At 40.0% G+C, this 12,500-nt stretch overlaps 1 protein-coding gene across 1 annotated transcript in view; it reads left to right on the top strand.

The window, feature by feature from the left end:
• The first annotated feature begins 502 nt into the window (after positions 1 to 502).
• Positions 503 to 12,500, top strand: part of LOC149133218 (uncharacterized) — a 13,128-nt gene continuing 1,130 nt past the window's right edge. Inside the window, exons 1-4 of the mRNA XM_089359717.1 lie at positions 503 to 987; positions 8,253 to 8,336; positions 9,134 to 9,287; positions 9,659 to 12,500. The exon at positions 9,659 to 12,500 is cut by the window's right edge and continues 1,130 nt beyond it. Coding sequence (XP_089215843.1) covers positions 629 to 987; positions 8,253 to 8,313 — 420 coding nt within the window. The 5' untranslated portion in view covers positions 503 to 628 and the 3' untranslated portion in view covers positions 8,314 to 8,336; positions 9,134 to 9,287; positions 9,659 to 12,500. The remainder of the gene's footprint in view (positions 988 to 8,252; positions 8,337 to 9,133; positions 9,288 to 9,658) is intronic.

Here is a 12,500-nt window from a genome sequence, read left to right as displayed (position 1 = left end):
CCAAAACATAAGCCCTCTGGAACTTTCCCTCTGCTCATGTCTCTTCTTAAGATTTACAATCAGTAAAGATTCAACTTGAATCTGAATTGCATCTAATAAATCCAGTGTGGAAGCGGCAGCGAAGGCCACAGGCCCATAGGCACTGTCTCTTTCTTCCAAACACATGTACCCTTGATGCAATTCTCAGGCCCAAATAGCGTCACACAATATTACAAATTTACACCATTGAAAATATGTTACAATCCAGACAGCAAGTTAGAAATAAGACTAAACCCCATTTCTTGATTGTTACTTCATTTATCGACTCTGAAATTATAAAAGAGAAAATTGACTTTGGCAGGAATTGAACTCAGAACGCAAAGAATTGAGACATAAACAGCAGAACATTCTATCCGATGCAATAACAGTTACGTCAATTCGCCCACTTTCTAAATTAATTACTCCATAATCAACAAGACGATTATGACGTAACAACGAGCGCTTATTGAATATCTTTTCACTTTTCACTTCTCTTAGCTATCCAATTGACGTGAAAATCAAATTCTTATCGATATTATATAAATTATTGATTGATTCTTTGAATTAATTGATACATCGATCTTGTTGAATTGGAATTGTTACTTGAACAATGCCAAGCAAAATCAAGGAATTATTCAGCCGCTGTATTTGCATACCTGACGGCGAAATTGTCTTTACAGATTTCCATAAGATTTTATTTCCTGATATGCCAGAATATGACCCCAAAACAATTTTTGCTCCCCAAAAACTTAAATTCCATGATTGCCCCGAAGAGAAACCAATTTTCACCATAGATCACCATAACGTCAAACGCCATTTCATTGTCGAAGACATAAGTTGGTTAACATTGCAAACTTTTCCTGATCCAGATATTACTGAAATAGAACTGCCTAAAGTTATCTCAAACGAATGGAAACCAGAAAAAGCCAAAGTATTTTGCCCCAGCCGCAAGAGGGGCCCACTTAAACGGTAAAGATTGAAGTTTTCTCAAGTATAACCAACGCAGCTATACACAAACACAACACATATCGCATACAAATTCACGTTAACAAAACCGTACAGTACACACACAACACACATATATACACACACATACACACATACACACTCATACAAACTTACACATACACACACACACACATACACACTAATTTCACACACACACATACACACACACATATACACACACACATACACACACACGTATACACACACACATACACACACACACTCAGCTCACACACATACACACACTCATTTCACACATACACACACATATACAGGTTGTCCACAAAGTCTGGGTACATGGAGTAAATAAAATCATAACATAAACAATTAAATATAAGAAATAATGATTTCTTAAAGTATGTGTTAATCCTCATGTGGGTACATGGAGTAAATAAAATCATAGTATAAACAATTAAATATAAGAAATAATAATTTCTTAAAGTATGCAGCAATCTCATGTACCCACACTTGGGGATACCCTGTAGATACACACACACACTCTGCATACCTTACGACATTACAATACAGTAATCCCTCGACTATCGCGGGTGTTACATTCCAAAAACCCCAGTGATAAGTGAAAATCCGCAAAGCAAAAACAAAAGTGTGCTCTGTTTTTTAGCTTTAGCTTAGAGCTGTGGCCATGCTGGTGCACTGCCGTTTTGCTACACTGTTATTATTGAGAGCCTCCTTTGATATGTAGCATTTGATGAATAAGGGCGTCTGATGTCACTACCTTCATTTGCACCTCTTGCAGTGAGGTAGGTTCGTCTGGGACGCGCTCGACAGGAAGACGTCCAGTTTTCATCTGAAAACACCTACATCCACTTTGTGTAGGTCCTTCAGGCTCTTTGGCAGAATATTAAAAAGCTGTGGGCCCCTGGAACCCAGACTATTGCAGTGACTGGTCCTGAAGCGCGATGGCATTGTTGGGATCTTTGATACTGTGCAGTGTCGAGCCGTTCTGGCATTGGTGTAGCTTTCAATGCCAAAATTTGGCACAATCCCTTCCAGGATCTTCTAGATGTTTATTACTAAATACCTCTCCCGCCTTCGCTTCAGGGAGTAGAGTCTTAACTGTTTCAGCCTTTCCCATTAGCTGAGTTGTTGCAATGAGACGATCTTCTCCGTGAAGCTTCACTGGATTCTTTTAAGTTCCGCTGTTAATTTTACACTGTTGGTTGACCATAGCTGGGAACAGTAATCCAGGCGGCTAAGGAAGAATGACCTCCAGAGAACCATCATGGTTTCCTTCTCTCTGGAACATTGTCAGGATTTATCCAGCCAGTCGTCTGCACTATGTTACCATCCTGGCAATGTGCATTTGGAAAGAGGTATCATCACTCATGTCGATACCAAAGTCCCTCACAGATTTAGACTCTGGGATTGTAGTCCCCTCTGGACCAGTGTACCCTGTAAGTTTTATATTCAGTTTTGGACGCTGGTAGCGCAGGGCTTGAGATTTTTCAACAGTAAACTAAATATTATTGTCCTCAGCTCATCAGCGAATTGAGTCCAATTCCTGCTGCAGGTGTGCAACATTGCTGGTGTTCTGTATTTCTTGCGAGACTTTCGTATCGTCTGCGTAGCTAGCAAGGGTGGCTATCCGGGCAGCTGAGGGCATATCTGAAAAGGCCACTATGAAAAGTAATGGTCCCAAGTCAGTGCCCTGTGGAACACCGCTCATTATTTGTGTTTTCTTCGAAGTGGCTCCATTGGCCACTACTGCCTGACTCCTATCTTTCAAAAAGTCATGTAGCCGCTCTTCAAGTTTTCCAGCTATGCCAAGATCACGCAGTTTGTGGCATATCATACCATGATCCACTTTATTAAAAACTTTTGTGCAAAATCAAGGTATATTACTCCCACATTTGATTTGCGGAGTAACTGCCTCAACACCCAGTCATCGTGCTGTAAGAGCTGGATCTGGCAGCTCCTACCTGGTCGAAACCATGCTGGGTATCACTCAGCAAGTTGTTTTCTTCAAGGAATGCGATTAGATTCCCTCTAACTATCCGTTTCATGCCTTTGCTGATGTGTGAAGTAAAAGAGATAGGCTTATAGTTTTTGGCATCTGCTCTGCTTCCTCCTTTATGGATTGGGCATATTATTCCCTCCGTCGGTTTGCTTCGCAACCTGCCATTTGCAGGAAAACTCTGGAAGAGAATCTGTAGTGGTTTCGCCAGGGCACGCTTACACGGTTTGAGGAGGATTGCAGGGAAACCATAAGGACCAGCAGTTGAGTTTGCGTCCACATCTATGGTTAGTAGCATATCTTCTTCGCTAATGTCGGTGTAATCCATCGTAACTGCCTCGCTGGTTATAGGTGAAGTGGCAAAGAAATCCACTGGTTCGTTCACTTTCTCTTTTCCAATGGGGTGGTAAAGACACTTTTGAAGTCATTCAGTACCTCACTAATCTTGGACTATCTGTGAGGGAGCCATCCATTTGGAAGAGGGGTCCTATTTTGCGGCGTCCTGAGGCTGTTTTATTTGCCGTATTGACTTAATGTTTTTTATAACCCAGGCTTCTTTGTCTGCTCTCTCCCTCACATAGCATTGTATGTTCAACTCTGTATGAACTCTTGTGATAACATACACGCAACCACATCAACACCTGGTACTGAATATATATTCCCATTACGGGTCCATACATAGACAGCTCTATTATGTTGTGATCCGTACCTAAAGTCGTCGTCACTTTTACATCATGAACGATGTCCATATTGTTTGTGAAGCAGAGATCTAAAATGTAATTTGCCCTAGTTGGTCTGAGCGCCACTTGCTCTATGAATAGAGCATCGGTGAGGTTCAGCAGGGACTCCATCTGTGCTTGTTTGCAATGAGTTATTCTTGAGGGCATGAGGCTTTTGGGGCCATTTGACATTGGGGATGTTGAAATCACCCATAAGAAATACGCTCACATGGTGTTCCAGTTTCAGGAGGATTTCTTTAATTCTTGTGAGGCAATCTTCAAATTAGCCTATGTGGTGTGGAGCATCTGGTGGGCGATATGTATTACATATGACTATATTATATTGTCTTATGTATACAATTAGAGCGTCAGATACTGAATTTGAGTATGACAGTAAGACCTGGGGTGTGAGGTCTTCACGGATGGATACAGCAACTCCACTGTTCGCAGTATGGTGTAATATTTTGGTACGTGTACTTCTGTATCCTCTATATCAGGGTCCAGATGAGTTTCCACGAGTGCTATGTTTAGGGTTTGATTGCGTGCAGCAAGGTCGCTTAGGAAAAAATGTTTACCTTTGTTGTTGTGAATCAACAGGACTCCTATATTTAGTAAAAAAAAAACTATATTTAAAAAAATAATTTTTTATAATTTGCATATATTTATTTTATTATAAAAGCAAAACACCACGAAGGAATCGAAAGCTTATATAATAAACCGCGATATGGTGAGGGGTTACTGTACATATGTTGAAATGTTCTAAGTTAAATATAAAGGTTTTGTATTGTGCAAAAATTAAGTTAAGAATAATTTTGAGTAAATAAAACTTCGACTCAAAGAACGGCACCAAAGATCTGTTTGTTAGAAACAGGATTTCAAAGAGGATAGACGACTCATCCCCTTTCTTCCTCTCTTTCTTCTTCTTACTCATTCTTCTTCTTCTTCTTCTTCTTCTTCTTCTTCTTCTTCTTCTTCTTCTTCTTCTCCGTTTCTTCCTCCTCCTCCCCCTCCTCCTCGTGCTTATTCTTCTCCATGTTATTGTTCTTCTTGATGTCAGCGCAGGACATCCTGAGTCAAGATGGTCTATTGCTTCATCAATCGTATCACAGAATCTGCATTTAAGGTTAGAACCGTTTTCATGAACGTTAGCCTGGTAGATTTTGGTAAGCAACCTGTGACCTGGCGCCGCCAATATGAAATCTTCAGTCTCTGCAAAAAGGCAAAAAGTCTTGAGTTTTTCAGCAAACTGATGGGTTTTCGTGGGGAGTCATGCGTCAGGCATTCGATAAAGGTGGCCTGAGCAACTGACTTGCGCTCTCTTCAGCAGTGCCCAAATGCTTGACAGATCAACTCGAGCGAAGATCTGTCTGGGACTGCCAAGTGATTTTCGACAGCTTTCTCATCCAGTTGATGTAGAAGCGGTTTAGCTTTCTGTGCGTGGTGTTCGTAAAGTGTCAAAGACTCACAGGTCTACAGTAGCCTAGGAAGTAGGCTACTCTTCTCTCCCGACATTGATTCACGTAGCGGTCCTGAATGTTGAGCTTCTCTTGACGGTCGTGCGTCGACTTCATCGTCAATGTGACAGAGAGAGAGAGAGAGAGAGAGAGAAAGAGAGATGATAGATGTATCTGTCTATTTATCTATCATTTATTTATCTATCTATCTCTACCTATCTATATCTACCTACCTATCTATATCTAACTACCTATCTATATCTACCTACCTATCTTTTGCCATATCTATCTATCTATCTATCTATCTATCTATCTATCTATCTATCTATCTATCTATCTATCTATGTACCACTTGAAAAGGAGGATGAGGATAGACAGGAAAGTGTTGTCGAATGAAAGTTTCAATAAAAAATGGGTAAATGTGGCAAGAATGGTAAGAATGAAAGACGACACCATTTTAAGCATAGACTTGTAACAAAAAGAGACACAAAGAGAGAAGGTACTTACTTTCATGTACCTTTAAAAAAAAAAAAAGCCTGAGGTGACCGTGGTCTTTTCCGGAGGCTTTTCTCTCCACGGATAAACCTAATCTGTTCCCCGTTTTTTTACATTGACTGTGATACACGATCCTTATTGATCGCCCCACCCTTCCTTTTTTTTTTTCTCCCGCGATCCCTTTTGATCGAAATCCCCCCTTTTTTTCCGCGATCCCATTTGATCGAAATTATCCCCCCCTTTCCCCGCCAAAGAAAAGCTCTACATTGTAATTTGTCCATTTTCTGTATTTAGCCCTGTGTAGCTATAATAAAAAGCTATCTCTCTTTCTGTCTATCTATCTATCTATCTATCTATCTATCTATCTATCTATCTATCTATCTATCTATCTATCTAGACTCGGTTGATAGACCGACTAACGCGTGTGGGACGAGTCGGTCTATCAACCGAGTCTATCGTGAATATTGTCGCGCCTCCTTCCTTTAAACGGGAAGGAAGAGCTATTTTCATCGTACTTGTGGCTATGGCGAAAGAATGTGTATGGTGGACGCGTCTGAAAGGTCTAGAGACAAAGACTTTCACTCTCTGGGCAATCTCTCATCAACTTCTTCAAGTATCACCTGAAGAGGAAGTTGAGAGTAGAAAGGGAAGTCTTGTCTAATGAATGCTTCAAAAAATAGATGGGTGAATGTAGCAAGGATGGCACGTGTGAATGACGGAGCTACCTTGAGCATAACACTATAAAGGAGTAAAAAAAAATCCAGAAAAGAAACAAAAAGGCAAAAGAGAGTCACTTACTGTTGACAACATTGACCAAGGTTACCGTGGTCTTTTCCGTAGGCTTTTCTTTCCTCCCCTTTTTACACGAGAACATTACTGTGATACACGATCCCTATTGATCGCTATTTTTTTTATCCCTTTTGATCGAACTCGCCCCTTTTTTCCTTCCTACGATCCCTTTTGATCGACACCTCCCTACTTCCTTTTTTTTTCTCCCTTCTCCCTCTCAAAAAGAAAAGCTCTACATTGTATTTGTCCCATCTCTGTTGAGCCCTGTGTGGCTAATAAAAGAAATGTATCTATCTATCTATCTATCTATCTATCTATCTATCTATCTATCTATCTATCTATCTATCTATGCGCTGAGACTGCGACATCTCCGACGCTTCATAGAACAGGTGTGGTCGCCGTTTATGCGGCGCGCTTTATCGCAACTCGTCTCCTTAGCCGAACTGCAGTCGTGGATTAAACAGAGACCTAGGCTAGACGAATGGCACCGCGAGTGTCGCGTTGCTCTCAAGCAAATCTGCCGTCCGGGACCAATCTCGTGCAACTTTGATTCCACAAAAGCGTTCTCTAGAGGATTAGTGGAGGGGAGGTCGACGACGATCTCGGGCAGGATCTGGGCGTCGACGAGAAACACCTGACCCGCCTGTTCAGGACAACTTTCGGGTCGGGACCTTTGGACAACCACCAGAGATCCTTGGCCTGGCAGTGCTATCGAGAAGCATTACCCGTTCGGGATAAGCTGTACAGGCACGGTTCGAGACACACCGGACCGACCTGCCCGAGATGCGGCCAGAGCGACGAAACCGTTCTGCACGCACTCGTGCAGTGTCCAAAGATTTCCTACCTGTGGGCTTATGCCGAACGGCTGCTATCGCGTGTGGGACGAGTCCGCCTGTCAGCCGAGTCTATTGTGCAGATTGCTCCGCCACCGTCCCTCAGCAGGGAAGGCAAAGCAGTGTTCATCATACTGGTGACCATGGTGAAAGAATGTGTGTGGTGGACCCGAGCGAAAGGATTAGAGACGAAAACCTACCTCTCTGGCCAATCGCTCATCAACTTTTTCAAGTATCACTTGAAAAGGAAGGTGAGAATAGAGAGGCAGGTTTTGTCTCGTGAAAGTTTCATTAAAAGGTGGGTGAATGTAGCAAAGATGGTGCGTGCGAGAGACGATGCCTCTTTGAGCATGATCCTATAAATCGAGATAAATAAAAAAAAGAGAGAGAGAGAGCACTTTGCTCTCATGTGTCTATTCCCTGCTGAGGTTACCGTGGTCTTTTCCGTAGGCTTTTCTCTCCATGGATAAACCTAATGTTACCCCATTTTACACTATTGGCATTTTCTGTGATATACGATACCTTTTTTTTTTGCCCCTACCGATCCCTTTTGATCGGATTTTTTATTTTTATTTTATCTTTTTTTATTTTTAAAGAAAAGCTCTACAGTTGTATTTGTCCCCTCTGTGTGCAGCCCTGTGTGGCTAATAAAAGAAAGATATCTATCTAAACTTTCTATCTATCTAAACTTTCTATCTATCTATCTATCTATCTAAACTTTCTATCTTTTTGTCTATCTATCTATCTATCTATCTATCTATCTATCTATCTATCTATCTATCTATCTAAACTTTCTATCTATCTATCTATCTATCTATCTATCTATCTATCTATCTATCTATCTATCTATCTATCTATCTATCTATCTATTTACCTACCTACCTATCTCTCTATCTCTCTATTTATCTTCCCATGTACAACCCAATTCTTTGACTAAACATAAAAATATTTTCGTTTTCAGCCTGACTAGAGCCGTCCGTAGATTCCTGCGCCGACGCGGATTTATAATGTGGTTTTATTAAGGAATTAGACATGAAGACGTAAAGTAAGAAATCTCCCATCTTTCTTTCAAACTTTCTTTTATTTGTTTCAGTTACTGAACTACGGCCATCCTGAGGCACCACCTTCAAAGGCTTGGTCGACCAAATCCACCCCAGTGTATATTTTTTTATGTCTGGTACTTACTCTATCGGTACCTTTCGCCGAACCGCTTTGTTATGGGGACATAACAAACCAATATCGGTTGTCAAGCGGTTGGGACGCAAACAAAAGCAGATACACTCTCTCACACACACACATGGGCGCATACACACTTACATACTCACACGCACACTCACACAAACGCAGTCACACACAGACACTCAGGCAGACAGAAACACACACACACACACGCACGCACACACACACACACACACACACACACACACACACAGACAAGTGACGAGCTTCCATGCAGTATCCGTCTGCAAACTCCTCTCACAAGGCGTTGCTTGACCTGATGCCACAGTAGAAGAGGCAGCCAAGGTGTTCCGCAGTAGGACTGAACCGAAAGCCACTCGGTTGCAAAGCGACCCCCTTAATCTCACACCCTGTCCCTTTAAAGCACTTATAATCCCTATTTTTTGTTATATATAAGAACTGAAATAATTTTGTGGGGTCCCAGAATAACTTCGTCCACACTCCATTCCTTACAAATTTTACAAACTTTCTAGGGTTCAATCCATAGAGATGCTCCCTCACAAACTTTTATTTTTCATTAGAAATATCGCAACCCCAGTTTATTTGTGGAAAAGAATTTTTTGGATAAACTTATTGTTTTGGTTTTTTCTTGTTGATTTCCAGACTCAGAAAACATTTCTGAATTAGATTTGATCTAAAATACTAAAAATATTAAGAATTAGAGCCCAGAAAATGAGGATAACATCAAAGAAACTAAGTGACATGCGGGATTTCTAAATCAAAGTCTATCATTAAGAATGAAATAGACGTGGAGGATGTAAGTATAAATGTTATATTGATTAGACAACCACCGCTGCGGCCACAGCCGCCACTACCACCACCACCACCACCACCACCACCACCACCACCACCACCACCACAACCACTACCACCACCACCACCACCACCACCACCACAACAACAACAACAACAACAACAACAAGAACAACAGCAACACATCAACAAACACCACACATGTCTACAACTACACAGCTCAACACACACCACCTTAGTACAAAATCTACAACATCTATTGAAGTTTCAATAAGAAAATAAGTTATAAAATCTGAAACTGCAATAATTAAAATGAAGGAATTTGTTTCTGTCTTTTCTCTCTTCATAGTGTTTTTTTTCTTCGTTTTCTTCCAGATTACAATCATAAAGCAGTGTTTATACATCTACTAAAGCAAGTGTGATATATCCTAGGATCATCGGATTCTTCTCATGACCACCTTCACGGTAATATGTGACTTTCATTGTCACACGATAGTGAATTCACTGAGAATGATGTTGACCAAAAACTGAAGGAAAAATGACGCTAATTACGATACAATTTATTATATTAAAAGAACAACAGTGGAGAAAATATTTGTTGAAGAGAGTGAAAAGTTAAATGATAACAGAGAACTGTTATAGCAATGATAAAACCATATGTACAAACAAAAGATCTAAAAGAAACATTGATAACAGTTATATAAAAGGCTAATGTCGAGATAACAGACTGTAGCTATAAGAACAACGTGTAGCAGTGAGATAAAAATAACAGAAAAGAAGAACGATGCAGGGTTTAATGATAACAACTCTAAAATTGAGATCTTGAGAGATGGAAGGAGACAGAAATATTGGAAAGGAGAGAAAAGAACTCTATGAACAGATATTGATATTATAACAATATTTTATGAGGAGTAATATAACATGGTGTAGATAGGTATTACAAACTCCTGTTAAATATAACAAAGTGCAAATTGATAACATTCGCCTCGTGCTAAATGCAACGCCTTATAACATCTTCCTTTAAACATAATAGTGATATGAGAGACATACTTTTATAACCTCCAGCTGCTGTTAAATACTGGGTGTAAGTTAGTAACCCTTCACTCTTGTTCAATGTAAACAAGGTGTAACTGTATAACATCAAAGCCTGGCTGTCTGCAACAAGGTGTTAATCGAAAGCAGTCAACTGTTGTTAAATATAACAATGAGTAAATGGCTGCGAGTGTTGCAGGATAAATAGTTCTACAGCTAACCAACAAATATAGAAGCGAAATCCCTCTCAAATAACATCTAAAAAGAAGGCCACATTAAGGAGTGAAGTCTGGGCTCTACTGAAATGATGAGTGTGGCTGGCATGGCTTGTATCACAGCTAGGTCTTCTGGGCTAGGGATTGATTTCGAGGGCTAAACAACCTACAGTCAAGTTGTAGGGCTAACTCCCCATCTCCCTTCACCCGTAACCCCACTAACACCACTAACAGGCCTCTCCCCTTACTATTAACCCTACTAACACTACTAACAACCCTACAGCTTATTGTAGATGTTGTTTTAGTAGAGATCAACCCTGTCACATGTTGGCTGACCTTGATCAAAGTTGTTCCAATCTCATTTATCCTGACAGTATATGTCAGGCTACATTGATTAATTAATGCCCTTTCTTAATTAGCGAGTGATTGGCTGCGATTTCAACGACAGCATATAAAGCTTCAATAATTGGTCAGAATATATCTTTTAATGTTTAAACTAACATAGGAACACTCCGTAACACCACGTTCCAAATAAATATAGGAAAGACCACATATTTAACACCGAGAATCCACGGAACATAGCAAGGAGTAGACGTACATAGGATATGAAGCTCCTGTAACATCCAGTTTTTGTTAAAGATGACATATTCATATCATGTGACTCTTGCTAACAACATGAAGAGTACCCCTAACAAGCAGCGACAATATGGAGGAAATATTTTGTACAACAACAGCCAGGAATTGTTCACCACAATATGAAGGCAATATTTCGTGCAGCAACAAACAGCGATTGTTCGCCATAACACGAAAGCAATATTTCGAGCAGTAACAAACAGCAACAGTTAGTCATAACACGAAGGCAATATTTCGTACACCAACAGCCAGGAATTGTTCGCCATAACATAAAGGCAATATTTCGTGCTCCAACAGACAGCAATTGTTCGCCATAACATGAAAGTAATATTTCGTGCTCCAACAGACAGCAATTGTTTACCATAATACGAAGGCAATATTTCGTGCTTCAATAGACAGCAATTGTTCGCCATAAAATGAAAGCAATATTTCTACACCAACATTGAGCAATTGTTCACCATAACAACGACGCAGTATTCATATTGAGTTTAACTTGGGCAAAAAACTAACATATTTTAGAATTGAAATTTCCATCTCCTCTGAAAATAAACATAAGTATACATATGCAACCAGTTTATGCTGTAAATAATCTTTAATATTAATACTATAACAGCAATAAATGTTTCTGCGTTAACTTAGAGGGTGTTTATAACACCTTGCCATGTACTGAAGATCCTACATACAGCATTTATTACAACAAGCCCTGATTTATACACCTCACTGACTTTACAATATCGACTCGCTGCTAAAATTAATTTAGCTACATCAACACATTGTTACAGTTATCAATAACATGAAGGCTACATAAATTATATCTAACAATGAAATGTTGTGCACATTTAACATGGAGACTTCAATTCTAACATCCATCTCTTGTTAGCAACAACATGGAGACTACTTGTCACATTCAGTTCTTGTAGCTACACCAACACATTACCAGCTACTGTTATCAATAGCGAGAAGGCTACATGTACAGTACCCAGCTGTTGTTCACAATAACATGGATACTTTAAACACTCCGTCCTAGGGCTAATACCTAACAACAACCAGCGTCATTTAAAAGTAACATTGATATACTTCATTAACAGCCATTGGTCTGCTAAATATAACATGGTCAACTATCATAAACAATCCCCTCCTTCGGAGAGAATATTGGATAGCTTTTGCAACAACAACAACGCCTACAACAATCTCCTGAAGGATGTAAGAATATCACTGTATGAACCATCTATTACAAAATAACTTTGTGACTATTTTCAACATCAAACTCCTCCAACTGACAACATCGAAACTTTTCAAGAACCAGGATTGGGCTACCAGTTTCTTGCAGACTTTTA

The sequence above is a fragment of the Octopus bimaculoides genome, chromosome 11 (genome assembly GCF_046866305.1).
Source record: "Octopus bimaculoides isolate indiv1 chromosome 11, ASM4686630v1, whole genome shotgun sequence".
Taxonomy (NCBI): Eukaryota; Metazoa; Mollusca; class Cephalopoda; order Octopoda; family Octopodidae; genus Octopus; species Octopus bimaculoides.
The sequence above is the reverse complement of the archived record's forward strand: the minus strand, read 5'-3'. Positions and strand labels throughout refer to the sequence as shown.